Source organism: Xenopus laevis, chromosome 5L (genome assembly GCF_017654675.1).
Source record: "Xenopus laevis strain J_2021 chromosome 5L, Xenopus_laevis_v10.1, whole genome shotgun sequence".
Taxonomy (NCBI): Eukaryota; Metazoa; Chordata; class Amphibia; order Anura; family Pipidae; genus Xenopus; species Xenopus laevis.
This window is the reverse complement of record NC_054379.1, coordinates 20,384,526-20,407,967: the sequence shown is the minus strand read 5'-3', so window position 1 is coordinate 20,407,967 and position 23,442 is coordinate 20,384,526. Positions and strand designations below refer to the sequence as shown.

The window sequence follows — 23,442 nt, the reverse complement described above, 5'->3', positions numbered from 1 at the left end:
TCACATTAGTCAAGCAAAATGAACTTTAATTACACTATATAAATTATTTGAATCTTGTTTCCTACAGTCTAGGAATTCTTAATTATAACAAGCAGGCAGGAGACATTTTGTGGACACTGTTATTAAGACAAGCTTTGTATCATCTCAGAATCTTGTTTGTGCACCAGAATGGGGGACCTGATGTCCATCCCCATGTCCTGTTATGCCATTAAGAGAGGGGGAATGTGAGGAGAGCAGTGACATCTAGGAAGTGCTGAATGGAAAGTGAAAGTAATTGTGTGCCAAGGGCATAGAGGAGGGGCAGACAATATTTGATTGACAGCTGAGATGTTTAAATGAGCTTACAACAGCTATGAATGCTTTAATAAAAAATAGAAATTGGATTTCATGTTTAATTTGAAAATGACTTTTATTATACAGCTTTTTATGTCTGGGTGACAGGTCCACTTTAATATACTCTAGCTTCTGCCACTAAGTGGGGCATGCAGATAAAACTAACAGCTGACTGATTTCTGCTAACATCCTTGAAAAATGGCATTGCTGCAAGGGTTCCAGTTATGACCAGTTAAGCCAATTCCCTATCCAGTGCTACCTCTAGATAGACATATACATTGGAGCAGATTCACTCCAAAGACTTCTTAAGGTCTGAATCTGACCTGAAGGGAGTCTATGGAAGGAGTATGGAGATGAGATAGAGACCAAGTTGCTGCATGTAGAGACGGTCTCAGTCTAGGAAAGCATGATATTATATTATTATAATACACAAAAGCCATGAATATCCTGTAAATTATATCCTTCTAAACGGATGAGTAGTGATGTCATCAGTTTTAAACGGTGAGTAGTGATGTAATTTTTGTCACTACTCACTTAAACCTTATATATATTTTAATAAATAAATAAAGTACCCCCTGTTGGAAAATATAAGGATATTAGAAGTAACCTCAGAGTTCCATGACCTTCGGCCTCATGCTTTTATATGTTCATGGAACTCCTCAGTGACTTATAATATCTTTATATTTTACAATAGGGGTACTTTATTCACTATATATTTTCTGTGATTATCTATGAACAAGAAAGCAGAAGAAGTGGTGATGCCTTTGATGAATTTTGGCAATGCATGGAGGTGTTTAACAATATCATGGGGGGCAAGGGAAATAAACAAGTGGGTCCTTGACCAACTCAAACCAGTCCTTCCACTTAAAGAACAGTAACATCAAAAAAGGAAAGTGTTTTAAAGTAATAAAAATATAATGCAGCGTTGCCTTGCCATGGTAAAACTGGTGTGTTTGCTTCAGGAACACTACTATTGTGTATATAAATAAGCTGCTGTGTAGCAATGGTGGTAGCCATTCAAAGGAGAAAAGGCTCAGGTCACACAGCAGATAGCAGATAAGCTCTGTACAACATAATGGAGTTATCTGTTATCCACTATTCAACCTGTGCCATATAGACTTTTTTCAATTTCCACCATTGCTACACAGCAGTTTGTTTATATGAACAATAGTAGTGTTTCTGAAGCAAACACAGCAGTTTTACCAGTGCAGGGTAACACTACATTATATTTTCATTACTTAAAAACAATTTAAGTTTTTGGTGTTACTGTTCCTTAAAAGCACAAGGAGCCAGATTAAAGAGCAACTAAAACATCTGCTTACTTTACACTCAGGTTGTTCATAGAATCCCAACACCACCATTATGGAATTTCATAATGACCATTTCACATCTCCTGTTTAAGCTTCTGTGAAAGAATGCCTGAGAAAACATTGCTTATTGTGCCACTCAAGGGCCACCATGCTCAGTGGGTCCACCAGGAGGCCTTCTCGTCCCTACTGAGCCTTCTCTCTGTGCCGGTATAAGTATTCCTTTTACTAAACACAATTCAGCAGGAACAGTCCCCTAAGTTTGCTCATAGTCTGTACAGAGAGATCCCATAAAACTGTGGCAGCATAGGTATTCCCCTGTACTAAGCACAATTCAGCAGGAACAGCCCCTAAGTTTGCTCATAGTCTGTACAGAGAGATACCATAAAACTATGGCAGCATAGGTATTCCTCTGTACTAAGCACAAATGGAAATGGCTGGAAAATTTAGGATACGTTTGTCACCACACTAGGGAAGAGGCCCAGGCGCACTGCCCTGAGCCCTCAGCACGGGGAGCGGACAAACCGAAAAACTTTTTGGAGCAGGCACTCAATGAAGGCAATCTTCCACCATGCAGATACATTTCAAAGTGAAATTTATTGTGTCTACAGCCTTACGCGTTTCGTGATAAACACTTAATCATAGGCTTCCACAGCCTTATGCGTTTAAGTTTGTCCTTGGAGTTGAGTTGTCTAGGTGGGAGTGTTGTTAAATGATAGCGAAAATAGCCCATGCTTTAATATAAATAAACTTTTCGGGTTAGAGCACACGCTCGGATTTGGGGAGATTAGTCGCCTGGCGAAAAATCTCTTCTTCGGGAATGCTAGAATGTAAATCGCCAGCGAGATGGCACTCGGAGAGATTCGTTTTCCGAAGTCGCCCGAAGTTTCCTCGTGAGGCAGTTCAGGGAGATTAGTCGCCCCGAAGAAAAGGAAATTTGTCACCAGGCAACTAATCTCCCCGAATCTGAGCGCGTGCCCTGGCCCTTACGCAGCTATTGTGTCAGATCCAGGGTTAGTTACAAAGCTCACAGCACCCAAGTGTGTTTATTCAAGAATCATAAATTAGGCCAGACCCTTTGAAGCAAACATTCCCAAGCAGGCCGGGTGGATCTATGAGCTGAGCAAGTCAAGCCATTGTGTATATCCTTCCATAACATTATATTCATCATCTGCACAAACTGGAAGCCGAATTCATTAGCACAAACAAAGAGGTGATTGTGGGAGAATGTACTGACTCGATGCCCAAAGCTGGGGATAGTAAATCATATTGCTGTACTGCGCTGACACGTCTGGCCAAGATCAGCCGAGTGTATAACACCTTATTGAGCGCTCACTGGGACCACTTAACTGGGGGGTTGTATGTACTATACGGTGCAATGAGATGCTCTCTTATTGGCAACCTGTAGATTAAACTCTATCTCATTGTCAGTGACTAGAATACTACCTTCTCTGGGGTCCTAGGTTTCATCTCCGGCCAGGGCACTATCCTCAAGGAGTTTGCATGTTCTCCCCATGTTTGTGTGGGTTTCGTCTGGGTACTCGGTTTCCTCCCACACTCTAAATACATGCAGGTATAGGTAATGTGTGTAAATGTGATAAGAACCTTAGATTGTTAGCTCCACAATGGCAATGACTAGGGTTGCCACCTTTTTAGAATCATTTTACTGTGGGCGGGTCTACAAGGTGCATGGTGTGACACCAATGGGCGGAGCTATCATGACAAAGGGGGTAGGATCATGAGTCTAAAGGTGGCCATACACTATAAGATCCGCTCTAAAGGACCGATATCGGCAGCTTTAATCTGCCTATGTGTGGCCACCTTAACGGGCAGAGTCTTATCAGATCTAGGGAGGGGCGAAATGGACGTATTAGAGGCGGCCTGGGAGCAGTTTCCTTTTACAAATTTACTTGCTAGTATATTGCTGGTACATTTGTAGTATCTGCCCCGGCCTTGGCTGGCATTTTACCAGCTAGACCAGTAAAATACCGGCCTGGTGGCAACCCTAGCAAACCCAACCCTTTAGCTATACAGCACCAACATATTCTGCAGCGCTTTACAGAGATTATCCATCAGTCTCTACTGATGAATAACCTCTGTAAAGTGCTGCAGAATATGTTGGTGCAGTATTGATAAAGGATATTAATAATGTGATCAAAATATATGGTTATGATGTGATTCAAGGTGTCTATATAGCCTGTGTTGTGGCTCATTTATCCTGCAGGCCTTTAGTTGGCCAGCACTAGTCTACTACAAATTGGAAGTTAATTTTAAGGCCAACTTCCCCTTTACATTCTGGCCTCCTCTGTGAAGCTGTTCCATTGCAAGCTTATAATTACCAAGCTGTTTAATGACATTGTGCTGTGGAAGTCAGATCAGCAGAAACATCTTGTATTTAGCTGTGAATCCGGCCCACTATATTAATTATATCTTGTGCAATTTTGCACTGGCAGTTCTGACCATTAATTAAACCCTTCACATGACATGAACACTCGCTTGGCTTCCCCACTTATTTGCTCCCACCGGGAAGTGCCAAGAAGTTTATTTGTGTTGGTCGGCGAGTCACAAAGTTGCCCATGTAGGAGTTGAGCGGTTACAGCCTGGAGTCCTGATGCGCTTCCCCTTGGCACGCGGCAATTATCGGCCTTGGCTTCCATGAAAATGAGCAGCTTTCAGATGCGGCAATTACCGAAGGAGGACAAGGAAAGCCTTAATTGCTGGAAGCTTATTTTTTACGCCCAGAAATTGTATTATGGGGTCGGCACAGGAATGATGATGCCAATGATGAATTTACATATATAAAAACTTTTGCTGCATGTGATATGCCAGGTAAATTTGTATCTAAAGATCCGGCTACTGTCAGAGCACCAGAAGTGGGGTTATTACCCTTTTAGGAGGGCGCTGCCTAATGTGCTCTGTATGTTGAGCGGCTCTCCCTTCAGTGATACATACCCCCATATGTAATAAAAGGCACTAAGTTTGCCCAAGAGCAGTAACCTATAGCAACCAATAATTTTCTTTTAAACAGATGACCAGTAAATGCTACATTCTAATTGGTTGCTATGGGTTACTGCCCCTAGGCAAACTTAGTGGCTTTTATTACATAACCTAACCCCCATAGATTTTTGTAGTTGGGTCCTGGGGGGATCACCTCTGCATTACTGACTAGCCAGTTCAAGCACAAAAACTGATACTGTATATTTTTAAGAAACAAAGTAAATCATTTTCTCTATACAGTTGGTCTGTTTTTATTCTGTGGACACTTTTATTTGCCAGTTAAAATCATTGGAACTTCTGGGCAGGTTTATAAATGCACCCCAGTCTGATAAGCTATTCCTGTTACACCGGCTATAGGTAATTAAAGGCAGTGATGGTACATTTATTAAAAAGTATTTAAGTTCCATTCTAATTAATCACTTTGAAGAACGTTAGGGAGATTCTGCAGCTTCAGCTCAGCAAATATTCACTGATTATATTTATCTGATTTGTATGTTTATTATGAGATTAAATTGCTCGTTCATAGAGTTATGTACTGGGGAGCCGGCTGATCTTTACAAGTCAAAGAACTCTTGAGCATCACTCGTATTTTATAAGGGATAATGTACCCCCACTGTAAATTATAAGGATATTAGAAGTCACTAAGGGTTTCTGTGACCATATAAAGGCACAAGACTACAGGCTGAGTTGTACAGGGAACTCTGAGTATCACTCATGTATTATAAGGGATAATGTACCCCCTACTGTAAATGATAAGGATATTAGAAGTCACTGAGGGGTTCTGTGACCATATAAAGGCACAAGGTGCAGGCTGAGTTATACAGGGAACTCTGAGTATTACTCGTGTAGTATAAGGGATAATGTACCCCCTACTGTAAATGATAAGGATATTAGAAGTCACTGAGGGGTTCTGTCACTATATAAAGGTTACAAGACAGCTGGCTGAGTTATAGAGGTCATGGAACTGGTTTATTACTATGACAATATACTACTTCTCTAAATTAGAAGCATATTGAAGTCAGTAAATGATAATAGAAATTGTCCCACCAAAATGCTGTCACCCAACCCACTGCATTTGGTTTATAATGAAGTTTGTCAGAGTCTCCAAAGATAATTCAGGTAATACCCCTTTTGCTAGAATTGACTGTTTGTATTTTGTGGGAATTTATAGTGGTGAAAATGGCATCATAAAAGCTCAGAGATTGTATTATCACCTTTGCAAGTCCAAGGTTTATATTAACCTGGATAGTTTAATCATTGCAGCTGAAAATATGACTATACCTGTAAATGTGGGGCTACAGAATGCAAAGTGATGTCATCTTGTTCCAAAATCGTCATTATTGACAGCATCGGGGTTATCTCTGTGACCCCCATTTCCACTCATAACCAAAAACCTGCAGGCAGGTTCATGCAAGGAATTGTGGGGATTGGAGTCTTGACTGGAGGGGAGTTGACTTCCACAGCTACTCTATTTCAACGCAACATGTAGTCAAGAGACTAGCAAAGCACAGACACTGCCTTACATTACATTGACTTCAACTGAAGAAATGTGTAATTAATATATATTAGGGATGTACCGAATCCACTATTTTGGATTCGACCGAACCCCCGAATCCTTTGTGAAAGATTCGACCGAATCGAATTCGAATCCTAATTAGCATATGCAAATTAGGGGTGGGAAGGGGAAACGTTTTTTACTTGTTTTGTGACAAAAAGGCACACAATTTCCCTCCCCACTCCTAATTTGCATATGCAAATTAGGATTCGGATTCGTTCGGCTGGGCAAAAGTTTTTGGCCGAATCCTGCTGAAAAAGGCCGAATCCCGAACCGAATCCTGGATTCGGTGCATCCCTAATATATATTGAAAGGAGGGTTAGAGTTAAATGTGCTTTCATTATGCAGAGGGCCCCAGTTATTTATCCTTGTACAACCAGCTCAATAACCTTTGCAGCCCATGAATTAAACCTTCATATCTCTCTGGGGCGCCCCTTCTATGGGGTTCCTGACTGGACTCCCCCTTTCCCGGTTTCTGCCCTTAAAGGGGAAGGAAACCTAGTTGGCGCAAAAACCCTCCCCCCCTCCCGTGTGTTGCCCACCCTCCCTCCTCCCTCCTGGCCTATCCGTCCCGCTGGGCTAATGCCCCTAACTTGTTACTTACCCTTCTGCGCAGGTCCAGTCCAGGGAGTTCACAGACGACATCTTCCACGCGATCTTCTTCCTGCTTTGACCGGTACGATCTACTGCGCATGCGCCAAAAGTACATCCGTACCGGCGCACTGCTTCTACTGCGCATGCGCCAAAACGCCGTTCAAAGCAGGAAGAAGATCGCATGGAAGAAGATTTCATCTGTGAACTCCCTGGACTGGACCTGCGCAGAAGGGTAAGTAACAAGTTAGGGGCATTTGCCCAGCGGGACGGGGAGGAGGGAGGGCGGGCAACACACGGGAGGGGGGGAGGGTTTTTGCGCCAACTAGGTTTCCTTCCCCTTTAAGGCATCTCTGCTTGCGAGCGCTTACAAAATAGGGAACCAATAAGGAGTTGGAGTGCTCTTACCCATACAGGTATAACTGTCATCCGTTGTGATGGTAGGTGCTCCCTTGTTGGTCTCTAGCCTGCAACTGGAGACATAATTGTAGTCAAACCAAATGATTAAGCGGCACGCTAGAGATTGCAAAATAAGTGAAATTATTCAGCCCGTCAAAAATGTCAGGCAGACAACGTTTCGGCCCCACTGGGCCCTTTTTCAAGCCTATAGGTCTAGCGATTGCAAAATTGAAATATTTATTCAGCCTATAGGCTTGAAGAAGGGCCTAGCGGGGCCTGAAACGTTGTCTGCCTGACATTTTTGAAGAGCTGAATAAATATTTGACTTATTTTTCAATCGCTAGACCTATAGGCTTGAAAAAGAACCAAGTGGGGCCCGAAACTTTGTCTGCCTGACATTTTCGAAGGGCTGAATAAATATTTCACTTATTTTGCAATCACTAGTGTGCTGCTAAATCCTTTGGTTTGACTACAAAATGGGGAACAACTTGAACACCACGGGCCTACTTTTTGCCATTGCCAGGTTGCAGTCAGTAGCTCAGCATGTCTACATAGTGAGGAATCTTTGCATGGTATGTTTATTACAGGAGGGCAACCCCTGAAATATATAGAATGCAGGCTAGAGAGACTCAATGAGTGTTAACTGGAGACACTGGGGAGCCCTGTATTACTGCCTGTATAGAGCAGATGTTAAATACATTGTGCCTGATAATGCTGTGATCTGCACCTTGTGCCAATGTCAACTGGCTGTTGTGCATTTAATAAACTGTAACCCAAAAACTATTTTGAACCTTGAGTCTGATGGGTCCTTTTATCATACTAAGCATCCGTGGTATAGTGCCAATCCATATATATGTCTGTACTAGACAGCTGTGATAAATGGGGCAGTGCCAGTCTGTAGACTTGAAGCTTGGCATGGCCCAGGTGGGATCAAGCCATAAGGGATGCAGTCACCTTGGTTTTTACCCAACAGTATATATTGTCAGTGACACTTTGTATGTTAACAGGTTGCTAGGGTCAGTGACCTCCAGAAAGCAGATTGTCCAGCAACATTTTCATTCTTTGGTAATGCAGGCCTTCTGCTCTTCACCCATCAAGCTGACATCCAGACCAGCACCTTGTAGACCCAGGCAACCAGCCTGCCATTTCAGCTGCAGAACCTAATCCAAAAACCACAACAAACGTAAAGGTTGCAAAATATCTGACTACGCCATTGTCAACGTCATTCTGAAAGTTGATTTGTAATGAACTTCCCCTTTATTATATTGGACGTTGCGTCTTCACTTCCTGTTCTGCAGAACAGGAAACTGCCCCTGACTTCTACATGCACCGCTGTTGTATAACACTGTTCTACAGGTTTGCCCAAATAAGGCTGGTCCTATCCCTTGGCTTTCAGTATTGAAATGTATCGGGAACCTCTGGGACAGCAGGTGCTTCTATGGTGTCATCACAGACCCCTTAAAAATATCTTCTAATGAGACAAAGAAAATGTGCCCTAATCATATCCATTAGGAATCAATGTATTTAAAGGAGAATAAATAGTGAATCAAGTATCCCCCCTTAAAGGAGAACTAAATCTAAACTACAGGAGTAGCTAGAAATGTTATACATTGTGTTATGTGCTTCTGTACCAGCCCAAGGCAACCACAGCCCTTTAGCAGTAAAGATCTGTGTCTCCAAAGATGCCCCAGTAGCTCCCCATCTTCTTTTCTGCTGATTCACTGCACATGCTCTGTGCTGCTGTCACTTACTGAGCTTAGGGACCCACTCACAATATACAGTATAGAAATGTCACAGTATAAGGCTGTATGAGAGCCCACTGAGCATGTGAGTGTCACAGACACTTTCCAAGATTGTGACCCCCCCCCTGTGATAAGTTTGAAGTCCTGGATCATTGCTGCTATTGACAAGCTGAAACTTTAGGCTGGTGCAATAAGTTCAGGATGTAAAATATGCAATTTTTAGCCATATTCATTTTTAGGGTTTAGTTCTCCTTTAAATATACTGTATAAATTACAAGTTACCGAGAAGTTCCATGACCATATAAAAACACGATGATACAGAAACTGTCCGTCCAATGCTACACAGAACCCTCCCTGGCTCTGACATCACCGGCGGGTCTATAAGGAAGAGGTTAGACCTGGATATCAATGCGGGACATTTGAAGGACTGAAGGATCTGCTCTCTGTAGTCTCCAGTTGTTGTTATTTTCCTGGTACTGCCCAGACTTGTCCCGGCACCTGGCAAACTTGTTTTATTGTTGTTTTTTTTTTTTAATCTTACACCCAAAACAATCTGTTCTTGGCCTCATGACAGAAACTGAACCTGACCGGGCTCTCTTGTTTATCACAACTGGTTTTATGGGCTGCTTGTTTATGTGCACCTCCCAGGTATTAACCTTTAGACTTGGCTTCTGAGCCCCACCCAAGGGCACCTCTTCCCTTTCCTTAATGACAGGTCAGGCCGTTGGGTTCACTAGTCTTTGTATCAGCACAGGCGCCATTTCTACCTCTGCTCTGGAACAACCTACAATGGGGTCGCAGACACTTATTGAGGCCCTCACTTTCACATAGCCAGTAAAATACCAATCATGACCGGGGTCAGTGTTATAACTTAACCGGCAATTTAATTCCTCTTTGTTTCCACTTCTGCACTTGTTCCTCCCAATCCCCACTCCTATTTAAAGGAGTGGTTCACCTTTAAATTAACACTTGGTGTGTTATAGAATGGCCAATTCTAAGCAACTTTGCAATTGGTCTTCATTATTTATTTTTTATAGTTTTCTAATTATAGTTTTCTATTATTTCTAATTATTTTCATTCTCCTCACTCTTTCCAATTTTCAAATGGGGGTCACTGATCCCATCTAAAAAATCAAATGCTCTGTAAGGCTACAAATGTATTGTTATTGCTACTTTTTATTACTCATTGTTCTATTCAGGCATGGTTGCTAGGGTAATTTGGACCCTAGCAACCAAATTGCTGAAATTGCCAACTGGAGAACTGCTGAATAAAAAGCTAAATAACTCAAACCCCACAAATAATAAACAATAAAAACCGATTGCAAACTATCTCAGAATATCCCTCTCTACAGCATACTGAAAGTTAACTCAAAAGCGAACAACCCCTTTAACCAATGCACCCTTACTCACTCAATCCACTAACTTATGTCTTTGATTTCTCCCCCTTGTACCCTCCTTTATATCCAGGCAGAAATTTTTATTAGTAACCCCAAGCAGTTGCCTTAGCAGGGAATGGGGTATGCCACCACCCCCAAACTAGTTTGTCGTCAATAAAACATGCTTATGTTGGCCATACATAGGGAGATCCGCTCGTTTAACCATGTCTCCAGATATCGATTTTCGGGCAGATATCGATCAGGGACACCTGTCGGATGGCCCACACACGGGCCAATAAGCTGCCAACTCGGTCTTTTATCCGCCCATGTATGGGGGCCTTTAGGTGGTTTAGTGATGTATCAGAAAATGAAACCTAATCACTTATTTTTGACACGCTCAAATTCGGGACGATAAGTCGCACGGCGATAAATCTCCTCTTCTGCGGGGCGACTAATTTCCCTGAACTGCCTCCCGCCGGCTAGAATGTAAAATGCCGGTGGGATGGTACTCGGAGCACTTCGTTTTCCGAAGTCTTCCGAAGTTTCCTCGTGAGTCAACGTAGGGCGACTACAGAAAACGAAGTGCACCAATTGCCATCCCGCCGGTGATTTACAGCTGGCTAGCCGGCGGGAGGCATTTCAGAGAGATTAGTCGCCCTGAAGAAGAGGAGATTTGATGCTGGGCGACTAATCTCCCCAAATCTGAGCGCGTGTCTCTGCTGTTACACTTGTGCAGACAAGATAAAGTGATCCATTGTATGCAGGGGTGTAACTACAGGGGAAGCAGACCCTGAGGATGCAGGGGGGCCCAAGAGGTATAGGGGCCCCATGAGGCCCTAATTCATATACAATTTCAATAAATATTGGTACAACAGGTGAATCTCTATACATTTTGGGGGCCTGAAAAATAACTTACTGTGGGGCCCAGTAATATCTAGTTACGCCACTGGGGCTCATTTATCAACACTGGGCAAATTTGCCCATGGGCAGTTACCGATAGCAACCAATCAGTGATTAGCTTTTTGAAGCCAACTGCAAGTAGAACAATGAATGCAGCAATTTGATTGGTTGTCATGGGTTACTGCCCATGGGCAAATTTGCCCAGTGTTGATAAATGACCCCCAGCTCATTTATCAACACTGGGCAAATTTGCCCATGGGCAGTTACCGATAGCAACCAATCAGTGATTAGCTTTTTGAAGCCAACTGCAAGTAGAACAATGAATGCAGCAATTTGATTGGTTGCCATGGGTTACTGCCCATGGGCAAATTTGCCCAGTGTTGATAAATGACCCCCACTGATTGTATGCCGTTATTTCCTTTTGTATCGACTGTGATGTCGCACAGAGTTCTGTTAGTCACTGTCCATTATATGGCTCCTGGTACACCGGATACATTCATGGCCAAACCCAACTGAAGAGCCTATAATTAGTTTTAATGGAAGCCGCCAGTTAGCGCTAGGCCAAGAATGTGTTTTGATACCCTCTAAACATCCAGATGCTACGAGACGGGGTTTGTTTATAGAGCCAATTAGCATGTAGGTGCCTCTCGTTTAGTTTAAAGCGTGGGCTCTATAAATAGCTCCCAAGCTACAATTACAGATCCAACCGAACAGGTTTTGCATCTAGGTCACCCTGTGGAATAACAATGATTATGGAACCTGTAATCTTCATTAAAATGGCTCCTTTATATTGTGTGGCCTGAGAGGTGGGGACATCATCATAAGCGTGAATGTAAAGGCGATTTAGTCACTCTCAAGCTCTTTTGATAGGGATCGTATATATGCCCCAGAATCCTGGGCTTTGTTGTCCTGTCCTATCTTGCATAAATAAAAATATAGGGGGATGTTTCATGTGAACCCCTCATATTGTCTATAGTAGAGGTCCCCAACCTTTTTTTACTCAATTGTAAAAACTGTTGGGGGACCACACAAACATGAAAAAAGTTCCTTGGTGATGCCAAATAAGGGCTGTGATAGTTTAACTGGTAGCCGCATGTGGACCTCTGGCCTACAGGAAGCTCTCTTTGGAGTAAACCTGTGTCTTTATGTCTCCAAAACTTGCCTTCAAGTCAGGAAATTAAAAAAAACACTTACTTTGAGGCCACTCCGAGCAACCGCAATGGGGGTGGTGAGCAACATACATTGAATCGCTGGTTGGGGATCACTGGTCTATATAAATATGGGCTGTGTTGGCCTTGCAGGTGTTTATGGGCAAGCAAACCCGGCTGTAGGTGGGACAAGCTTGAGAGATGAATTCCTACTCATTTCAACCTATCATTTATCATTCATTGTGTTCATATTTATGATTCATGATTTATGATTTATGATTCCCAGTGATGCTTTAATTTGTGATCATTAAAATATCATCAGAAGGGAGTTGGGTCATTTGAAAAGTACTTCAGGCTGGGTTTGGAATTAGGTTGGGAAGTAGTTTGGGTCTTGTTTGGATTAAAAGAGTTTTGACCTGCTCATCACAACTTGGCACATCTTTCCTTACAGATTCCAGGAGGATTTATTTAGTGTATAAAACACAACGTAATATCAGTGATAAGATGTTTAATTCTTCCTCTATTAACCAAGCTGGGATATCTTATTCTCTCCCAGGGCCTATTTCCGGAGCTTCGTACCTCAGTTCCAGGAAGCTGCTTTTGCCAATGGAAAACTCTAAAGTGCAAGATGCCAATCTCACTGGAATGTAATAGACTGGCAGTGCCCTGTGAGTGATGGAGGCAATGGACTGTATCAAGTGCCCTACCAGCCCTGTGTATGGGATTTATAAGGATGGCTGGAGAAACTATTGTGCCATGTGCTTCCAAAATCCAAATTATTATGAATTTCTCACCCAAAAAAGCTATTGGAAAAAAGCTTTGGCCAATACTTTCATCTATATCCCTGGCTACACACTGAGCCCTAGAGAGGGAACTTGGGGTTGTGCAGATGTGTTTTCTTTTTTTTATCTAAATAAATAGTCATGATGTTCATGTGTCTGTATATGAATCAATGTAACCAATGTGGACAAACATTGGGTAGGAAAAGGTAGAATAAAGGAATGATATAATGCTTCCTTCCTTGGGTATCTTACAAACCCTTTGCTGTATAACTTTTTGAAAGGAAACTCATGTTCAACAGAAGTGTTCTGCATTACTGCATTAGTAAGTTCAGTTTTATACACTGCTTCCCAGTATTGCTCAATGAGAAGAAGGATTGGAGCCTCGTCTGTCAGTGGGATCACTGCTGCACCCCAATGTCACATCACAGGTAGATACTTCCTATTCAGCAGAACCAATGGTATGGAATACAGTAGCCGTTCAACTGAAGGATGAGCCCCAAGTTCTTGGACCCACTAAGACCAGAAACACACTGAGGCTCAGGAACAGGAATAACTCTTCTATGGGGAAACTAATCATTTGTATTGCTTGAAGCAGATCTGAAGTATCTTTGGTAGGAATATATCAGTCAGTTTGCTGCCAGTTGGAAGCTCCACATTGTAAGTCAGCATGATAAGGGTATTCAACCATGAAGACACTAAAAAAATGGTCTGTGACATCACATTTCCATTTCCACCTCTGAGCTGGCAAACAGTTGTCAGTGGGGAAAAGAACTTTAGTTCAGCCCAAATCACACTTTTAAAAAAAAAAATAAGTAATAAAAAATCACACTTTCATAAAAATATGCCATTTTCACTTGATTTTGGAAACAAAAAATGGTATTAGTAAATCTACCTGCTTTATGTTCCTCTGCAACAGAATTTGAGAGCTCACCCCTTACACCAGTGCTCTCATTCCTACAGAAGAAAATATGGCTGAGCGGAAGAAAAAAGGTAGGATGGGTGATCAAAAGAGGTGATTTTTAAAGGAAAAGATTACATTTACAGAACAGGGAAAGAAAAGAAAAAGAAAGGGGGTGCAAGAGTAATGGAAGGGTGGGGTAGTGAAATAAAATCTGACAAAAAAGCTTCTGTACAAATCAAAGGCAGGGCTGTTTTCAACATTTAAGCTATTTCAAAAGTTTTCAAAAATCAATGGAACAGTGAGATTTTTGATGTGATCACGGTTTTTCTCAATTTTACCGTACCAATTTTATTCCTAAATATGTTTGCGATCGAGAAAAAAGAGCGTCCGCGAAAAAAAAAAGTTTAGAAGAGTACAAGAGAACATTAAAGCAACCAGAAGGGAAGAAAAAGTGGGTGGAACAAGATGAAGAAGGAGGAGAGATGAGACAATGGAGAAGTCAGTGTGATCCAATTGTGTGATTGATTAAGATGGTTGGTGGGCGCCATTTCTCTGCCCTTGTCTGGCACTGGCCCTGTCACCGACTGACAGAAAGGGAGTCAGGATATCTTTGCCAGACAGACTTCACAGCTCTGATATTGCTGGGAGAAATAATGATGAGCAGATTGACCCAGGTTGGGTGGTTTCAGGTCAAGAAGGTGAACCCCAGGTTTTGGGTCAAACTCCAATCAAGGCCCCTCCCCTTTGCTGATGTAATAGTTTTGACCCAGCCCCCATAGTGGTTGATCCCAACCATACATGAGAGGATACTGGTTATAAAGCAGAAGAGGACTTTGGGCAGGGTTTGGTAAGGGTTGGAAAAAAGCAGGTTAGGCTCAGTGTTTTGGTTGAAATATTTCTGACCCACTCATCAACTTTTGTTATTCTACCTTTCACCGCAAAAAAATACAAACACTGATGTGCCATACGAAATCTAGGAATGTTCTGTCCAGACCCTTTTTATGTTCAGCATAAAACTATTTCTACTTTGAAATAGTGAAAGGAGAACTAAACCCTAAAAATTAATATAGCTAGCTATGCCATGTTTTATATATTGAACTTATTGAGCCAGCCTAAAGCTTCAGCAACTCCATAGTAGTGATGATCCAGGCCTTTAAAGTTGTCACTATCTTGGATATTGTTAGGAGTGTCAGTGGCACTGCACATGCTCAGTGGGCTGCTGAGAAGCTAAGCTTAGGGGTCAAGGGAAATCAAGCAGAAAATTAGGTTTTCTTGCCATATATGCTGATACTGTAGGGCTGATTATTAAATTCTGGTGCTAATTGTGCTGGATTCTGGGCTGCCATGTACCAATAATCTGAATTATTTAGATTTCAGCCTTATATTGTGACATTTATATTATATATATTCAGTATATTGTTAGTGGGTCCCTAAGCTAAGTAAGTGACAGCAGCACAGAGCATGTGCAGTGAATCAGCAGAAAAGAAGATGGGGAGCTACTGGGGCATCTTTGCTTCTAAGCAGGGTTGGACTGGGCCAGCGGGACACCGGCAGAAAAATGGCTGGGGGCTCGGGGGATTGTGTGGGGGCCCCTGAGACTACAGGTTTGTTAAACCCTGGGTTGGGCCCCCCAATCTAACACTGCTTCTAAGGGGCTTTGGTTGCTTTGGACTGGTACAGAAACCAAGACAGAAGCTTTAGTTCTCCTTTAAAGTAAAACTATACCCAAAAAATAAATACTTAAAGGGATTGTTCACCTTAAAATTAACTTATAGTATGATGCAGAGAGTGATATTCTGAGACAATTTGAAATTGGTTTTTATTATTTGTGGTTTCTAAGTTATTTAGCTTTTTATTCAGCAGCTCTTCAGTTTGCAATTTCAGCAATCTGGTTGCTATGGTACAAATTACCCTAGCAACCATACATTGATTTGCATAAGAGACTGGAATATAAATAGGAGATGCCTGAATAGAAAGATGAGTAATAAATAAACAAATTACAGTACATTTGTAGCTTAAGGAACATTTGCTTTTTAGATGGGGTCAGTGACCCCCATCTGAAAGCTGAAAAGAGTCAGAAGCAGAAAGCAATTAAAACATAATAAAAATAATGAGAACCAAAGTTGCTTCAAACTGACCATTCTATAACATACTAAAAGTTAACTTAAAGGTGACCCACCCCTTTAAGCAACAGATCGTTTATATCAAATTAAGTGGCATATTAAAGAATCTTACCAAACTGGAAAAAATATGTAAGTAAATATTGCCCTTTTACATCTCTTGCCTTGAGCCCCCATTTCATGATGGTCTGTGTGCTGCCTCAGAGATCACCTGACTAGAAATACTGCAGCTCTAACTGTAACAGGAAGAAGTGTGAAGACACAACTCTGTCTGTTAATTGGCTCATGTGACCTAACATGTATGGTTTGTTTGTGTGCACCTTGAATCCTACGATCTCAGGGGGGGCCCTTATTTTTTAAAATGGCAATTTTCTATTTAGGATTACCCAATGGCACATACTATACTATACTATACATACAAAAAATTATTATTATGAAAATGGTTTATTTACATGAAGCAGGGTTTTACATATGAGCTGTTTTATGCCATATCTTTTTATAGAGACCTACATTTTTGGGGGGCATAGTTTTCCTTTAACAAGTTATTTTTGCAATTGATGCTGAAACGATTGTACCATCTAAGCTTTTGACGTCTGATGCTTCAATGACATTTCCTGATTTCCGACAGGTCAGTGCCAGCTGCAAAACGAATTAACCCAGCACTACTATATAGCTTTTAGGAAAAATCAGATTGAAAGGAAAACACTTATATTTGGAAAAAAGAGACACTTTTAGTTACATGGTTCGTACAAAATGTGCATCAGCCCAGCCAAGGCAGTGTCCATGCATCAGTCCTGACTATGTGAAAAAGTGTTTTCTTTGGGAGGAGAAAGCCCATACCTGCTCCCCTCTTTATTGGTCATGACCTCTTCCAGAGAAACCATTCTGCTTTGTGAGCTTTTGTGAACATCTTGAACTACAGGACAGTATTAAGTGGGCCGGGGTTGGGAGAGCATGCATTAAAGGGAAAGCCACTTTCCCCTATACAATATACAAAATCCAAAAATGCAGCTAATCCCCATGTTGCAATTAAAAGCAGTTGGGTGCATGGGTGTGTGGCTAGGGTTGCCACCTTTCAATAAAATTTGCACCGGCCGGTGCTGGGGGCCGTAAAAAGAGGTGGGACGTGACTTCAAAGGGGACGGGGAGTAACCGTAAAGGGGACGGAGTCGTGGCGTGCAATTGGACATGAAGTCAAAGGGGGTGGGGCAAGACTTTAAAGGGGGCGGCGTGCAATTGGCCAGGCGCCGAAGAAAAGGTAGATTTTGTGCAGATTGGGGCAGGCCAAGGGCTTTAGTTAGGGAGTTAAGGTGGCCATAGACGCAAAGATCCGCTCGTTTGGCAACATCGCCAAATGAGCGGATCTTTCCCCGATATGCCATTAACGAGCATGGCTATATCGGGGGTAATCTGATTGTTCGGCCGTATGGTCGAACGATTCCGATCACGATGTGCCCTGGGCTCCGGCGGGATCGGTCGGGTCAAAATCAAACCTGACCAAACGACCGATCTCCGCCACACACAATCCGAAAATCATACGAATCCTCGATTCGTACAATAGGATCTGTGTGTCTATGGCCACCATTAGGGATTTACATTGCCGGTAAATTTGTAATACCTGCCCCGGCCTTGGCGGGTGTTTTACCGGCTAGGCCGGTAAAATACCGGCCAGGTGGCAGCCCTATATGTGGCTTATATCATATATTGAACAAAACGAATTAACCCAGCACTCCTACTATATAGCTTTTAGGAAAGTGCCAGTTGCAAAGAGAAAACCCAAAATGAAAACCCTGACGCTCACCGCAAGCTTCCACAGGAAGTGGTTTAGTAAATATGTAGAAGGGGGAGCTTTGTGCAGTGTAGGGGGACATGACTCGGTGTCAACCTGAAACCCCTCGATGTCCAAGGCTGCTGCCTGCGAATATATAGAGATCAGCACGAGACTCCCATCTGTGTCTGGATGTCCCTTACCTAATCCAACAACATGCGTTTCAGATGGAAACTCTCTACATCTCAATCGGAGTCACCCCCACAATTAGCACACTGACATTTGCACAATTCTGACATTTTCCCCCTGTCATTTAGGATTATATTAGACAACAATGGAGGTTCCAGTGATGTTTTTATTCCAAATATACATTTATTGAGAAGGTTAGTGGGGCAGGGGTATTTATCATGATGATGCACGCAGAAAAGGTCTGGTTCCGATCTGTGACATTCACAATGTATTTTTCAGAGATAACTGGGAGCAATAACTTTGATTATTTCCTATGAGGTCATTCGCTGCTTGTCCTATGAGAGAGCAGTTTCACTTTGTGACATAATCAGGCTCATTTACCAAGTGTGAAAGGTGGAAGCAATCTGTCATGTCTGTGCTCTTTGTTCCCTGCCCTGCATGCTAAATAGATTGTATTCATTCTGCGATTTCCCTAGTGGGTTAACGGACAAGTAAACCTAAAATTATTTTATTTATAATTCTGACATGAATTTAAAGGGCCAGTAATCCCTTATTTTTGCTTTGAATGAATCAGTTGAAAAAGTGACAGATGTATAAATTAGGGATGCACTGAATCCACTATTTTGGATTAGGCCGAACCCCCGAATCCTTCACGCAAATTAGGGGTGGGAAGGGGAAAACATTTTTTACTTCCTTGTTTTGTGACAAAAAATCACAGATTTCCTTCCCCACCCCTAATTTGCATATGCAAATTAGGATTTGCATTCGGTTCAGCCTGGCAGAAGGACTCGGCCGAAAATTAATTTAATCCTGCTGAAAAAGGCAGAATCCTGGCCGTATCCCGAACAGAATCCTGGATTCGGTGCATCCCTAGTATAAATATTATCCCTGTTGCAAGCATACCTCCCAACTGTCCCATTTTTGACAGCTCAACTCGCAGTCCCTTGTTTGTACTGGAAAGTCCCGATTTTCTCTGCACTGAACATCCAGAAAAAGATACAATGTTTCTAAATTAATTGGCTTTTGGCAGAGAGCCACAGCTGCAGATAAGATACTTTTGTAACAATTTTGAGATAAGCAAATAAGTAATTGTAACAATATAAGATAACAGGTCTCTTGGGAGAAGTTAGACTCACAATTTGCCAAAACTGTAATAACTGAAAAAAATATTTTCAAACTTTCATAACCTGCCAAATTTTGTAAAATGAACATGGTAATTAGGGGGTGTGGCCACAAAAATGGGCGTGGACAAAAAAGTTTGCTTTTCTATCCCTCTTTTTATTTCCAGAATGTTGGAAGGTAGTTTGCAAGACTTTCCCTGGATTTATACAGATTCTGCCTTGCTCTCTGCACTTTCCTAGAATCTCCAAGTGGTTCATAAATATACCCCACATTGTTTAATTTCTTTACGGTTTCATATCTCTTGGCTTTCCACGTGATAATTGCGGAAGAGCCACATCCACAAGAACAAAGGTCGCTGAGCTTCCCCTTTTATCTTATTTTATCTACCGAATGACTGTCTGTGTGTACAAACGTTACACCATGTTTAGGTTATAAATCTCACACAGGGGAATATATTTCCATAAATATCGGGAACTGTTTATTGGAGTTGTACAGACAACAGTCACTGCTTAGACGACAATCAGTCGACATTACCCTGACAAACTGCAATAATACATCAGAGCAGATGACTTCTTTGCACATAAGGGGTCATTAACTTTGGCTACAAGTGCAAGAACTGATTCTACCCACTTTTTGCAAGTTGCCACCATGTCCTGCTGGTAGTAAACGACCCCTATAGCATTTGCTTCTCTGGCTTATATCTGCCCAAGAATATGGATAACTGGAGGGCACACCAATCAATAAAATATTTAGCAAAATATATTTAGAGGTGCAAAAAACCTAAGGTTACCCCTACATAGAGTAACAAAATACTCACTATACCATATAGTAGGTTTGCAAACTCAAAGGCAATAGACTTAATATTAGACTCAGGTGGTATAAAAAAAAAATCTTTTTACTGTTTAAAAGAATCAATTTGGGCAATTACAACAGTGTTTGCAAGAAAATTTCAGCATACACAGCAATAATATACACAGGACCACCATCAGAAATCACAGGGCCCCATACGACAACATTTCCTGGGCCCCCTGAGCTGCGCCCACCGCAAGCCCCACCTACAGGTCCGCCCTCCCCACCCCACAGGTCCGCCCCCCACCACACAGTAAAAAAACAAAAAAAGATATATTGGTGGTTAGGGTTCCCACATGTTAAAATAAATAAAAAGATATCGTGGTTAGTGCCCCCCATAAAAAACATTTGTGGCCAGGGCCCCACCATTAAAAAATATTGGTGGTTAGGACCCCACATGAGAAAAAAAAATTGGTGGCCAGCCCCCCCCCCCACATTATAAGAAAATTGGTGGCCATGGCCCCTTAAACGTCCATGCCTTCCCAAAGTCAGCAGCTCTCAGAAAGATGAGGGGCCCAGCTAATCAAGTAAGTGTGGCGTGGCCGGGCCCCCCTTACCCTTGGGGCCCCCTACAACTCTCCCCCCTGATGGCGGCCCTTAATATACATACCACCCAAAGGTTTGTATAAATCAGAAAGAAAGCAGCGGATATACTTGCCACAAATGAGAATGGCCCCAATGTTTCAGCACAGTGGCCTTTGTCAAGATATATCATTATCTGCCCAAGGAAAGACTTCTGCCGTTGACTTGAATGTGTGCTGTAGAGCCAATTTCCACCTCTCAAAAAGTCTGAGAAGCATCTAGTCATTCTACTGTGTCCAGACAAACTCATAATAGATTTCAATTCGAAATCGGGAGTCCACACAGCTATTCAGCCAGGCCCAAGGGACTCGCCCCAGTCCAAAAAGGCAATCAACTGCAGAAAAGTTTATATCAAAAACGATATAAGTCCCTGTTTTAATGTGAATATCAATAAATTAATATTTTTTACTTGAAGAGGCCTTGGGACTTATATCGTTTTTGATATAAACTTTTCTGAAACTCATAATAGAGTTACTATAGCTTGTATCTGCCTCATTTACCCCCAACTGACTAAGCCAAATTTTGGGCCCAATGTAATGTTATCCAACAAATGTTGGATGAGGGTGCTGGAGGCCCAACATTGAGCAATCGGCTTGTATCAGTTTTGCTTTATGGACTGGCATAACACTTACCATCCTTTCACAAGTGCATGTGTCACATGGCAGGTACTGTGGGGGTATAGAGAAGTGTGGGTGAAGGAAGTGTGGCCATTACCTGGGCCTTGTGTCACTTACAATGCAGATGGTGAATCTGGTTAAGAAGTTGGCACCTTATGGGGTCAGCGTCTTACTCTTATATAATGATACCCCTACAGTACACAAATGAAACACGAGTTTGGGTGTTGGGGTGTCATACCTGTGCTTGTGCCGGCATACCGGCATGTATATTTGGATTAGTAGATGAAAACATTTATCCATTCCCTTCATTATGTGGGCAACGGCACGAATGTTAACAAGGACTGGCAAACCACGCCATAAATGAGGAAGGAAAGCAATGTGTAGGGTAAACATCAATCAACTGCTGTCAGAAATATCTCCCCCTCATATGAACATTGTCCTTTTATGTTCTCCTAAATCTCTCTCTTGTGTTTCCTGATGTATTTCTTGATCTCACCACACTTACTGGGGGGGGGGGGCACAGAGAAACATGCCCGAAGTTTGAACAAGAACATTGTCTTCACACTCCGAACAGGTGAAAAGTTGCATCCACGCACCCCCTCCCCCCTATTAGCAAAGACACAGGACCTTACAAGGCTCACCCCAATGGGACTGCTCCCCCCTACAGTAATGCCACTGGATCCAGAACTTCTCATAATGCTTCACTGATGATGTTTAGATCTGATGAAGGCCATGGAAGATGTTTAATTTCCACTTGGTGTTTATGAAATCTCTTTTGAAATTGTTAAGCAGAGTGAATGAGCTTGACATATGCTGAAGGAATTCTGGGAAGGAAGCCCAGGATTGGTCCTAAAATGTTACTTTAGGTGGAATACCCTTGAGAGTGTCCTTCATCTGCTGGGGTTTAAATCGGGGTAATATGCTGATTGGATGCACCTAGGAATCCCATGGGAAAGCCCTTTCTGTGCTTTTAAACCCACTGGGTGAGGTGTGGAAATGTAAATTTTAGGAGAGATCCTGGGCTGCCCTCCTAGGTTTTCTTCTGCTTTGCATACAAAAGAGTCTCATCCTCAACCAAAATGCTTTTTAGTGGACTCCCATGGCTCAAGGTATGCTGATTGAAAAACTCTGCTCTGATGAGCACCAATAATGGCAAAACGGGTCTGCAGTTGGGAATCCAATCAGCTTACTGCCCTGTCTGTGCTTTAAAACCAAGCTGGTGAGGCTCAGTCTCAAGGGTATTCAATGAAAATGAAATGTGCCTCCTTCCTAGAATTCCTTCTGCTCCACAGATGAAAGAGGAACATCTCAGCCCCAAAATGCTTTTTTAGTTTGACACTTGGGAACATCATGAGATAATAGTACCTTCACCACAGGCTGCCCCTGGTTTTAAAAAGAGCTTTATATGCCTTGGTGGGAATATGACCAAGAAAGAGCAATCAATGACTTCAAGATCCACCGCCATATTTAACAGTTGACAGAAGACATTGTGGGTTAAAGGCATCTGTTGGCTTTCTCCAAACACATCCATCTTGGAAACTAGGGCGTGCGCGGCGCGCCTGCGCGCCTCTTGAAGGCGCAGGCATGCCGGCGCATTAGCGCCAGCACGTTTTTTGACGCCCGTTTGGTGCGAAATTCTAATATTTAAGGCCCATTCTGTTTCCCAGCCGGTGCCCGTGATAGGATTTGTTTCCTGGTGCTTCTGAGCCTTAGTGCATCTGTTCTTGTTATTCTGTATCTTGTTTATCCGTGTTTGACCCTGCCTGTATCCTGACTACTCTGAACTCTGTATCCTGACCCTCGCCTGCCTACGACAACTCTTCCTGCTTAACCCCTTGATTGACAACCCGGTTTGACCCTTGACTGCCTGACAATTCTGATATCCGCCTGCCTCGACCCAGCCTGTCTGACCATCCATCTGCCTAATCCTTTTGTACCGTGACCTTCGGCCCAAAAAGACTTTGCTAACAGCCGTGCCCCTTCGCCAGCCAGAACATTTTGCCTTGCACCCCTCGTTAAGTCCAGGTGGCACCCAAGTAAGCTGAGGGCTCCTCCCGAAGCCCAACGGTGGTCACACTACTGGTGAAGCCGAGACAAGGGTGCTTGGCATTTGTTCTATCGGGTGCTGGCCGTGACACATCTATTTCCATTGCTTGGTGGTCCAG

The 23,442-nt window shown here is 42.5% G+C and overlaps 1 protein-coding gene across 5 annotated transcripts in view; it reads left to right on the top strand.

The window, feature by feature from the left end:
- The window catches only part of babam2.L (BRISC and BRCA1 A complex member 2 L homeolog), a 126,494-nt gene extending 113,216 nt beyond the window's left edge, over positions 1-13,278 (top strand). For all 5 annotated transcript variants that reach the window (XM_018261884.2, XM_018261887.2, XM_018261888.2 and 2 more), the window contains 1 exon segment: positions 12,904-13,278. In XM_018261884.2, coding sequence (XP_018117373.1) covers positions 12,904-12,967 — 64 coding nt within the window. In that variant the 3' untranslated portion in view covers positions 12,968-13,278.
- Positions 13,279-23,442: the final 10,164 nt, after the last annotated feature.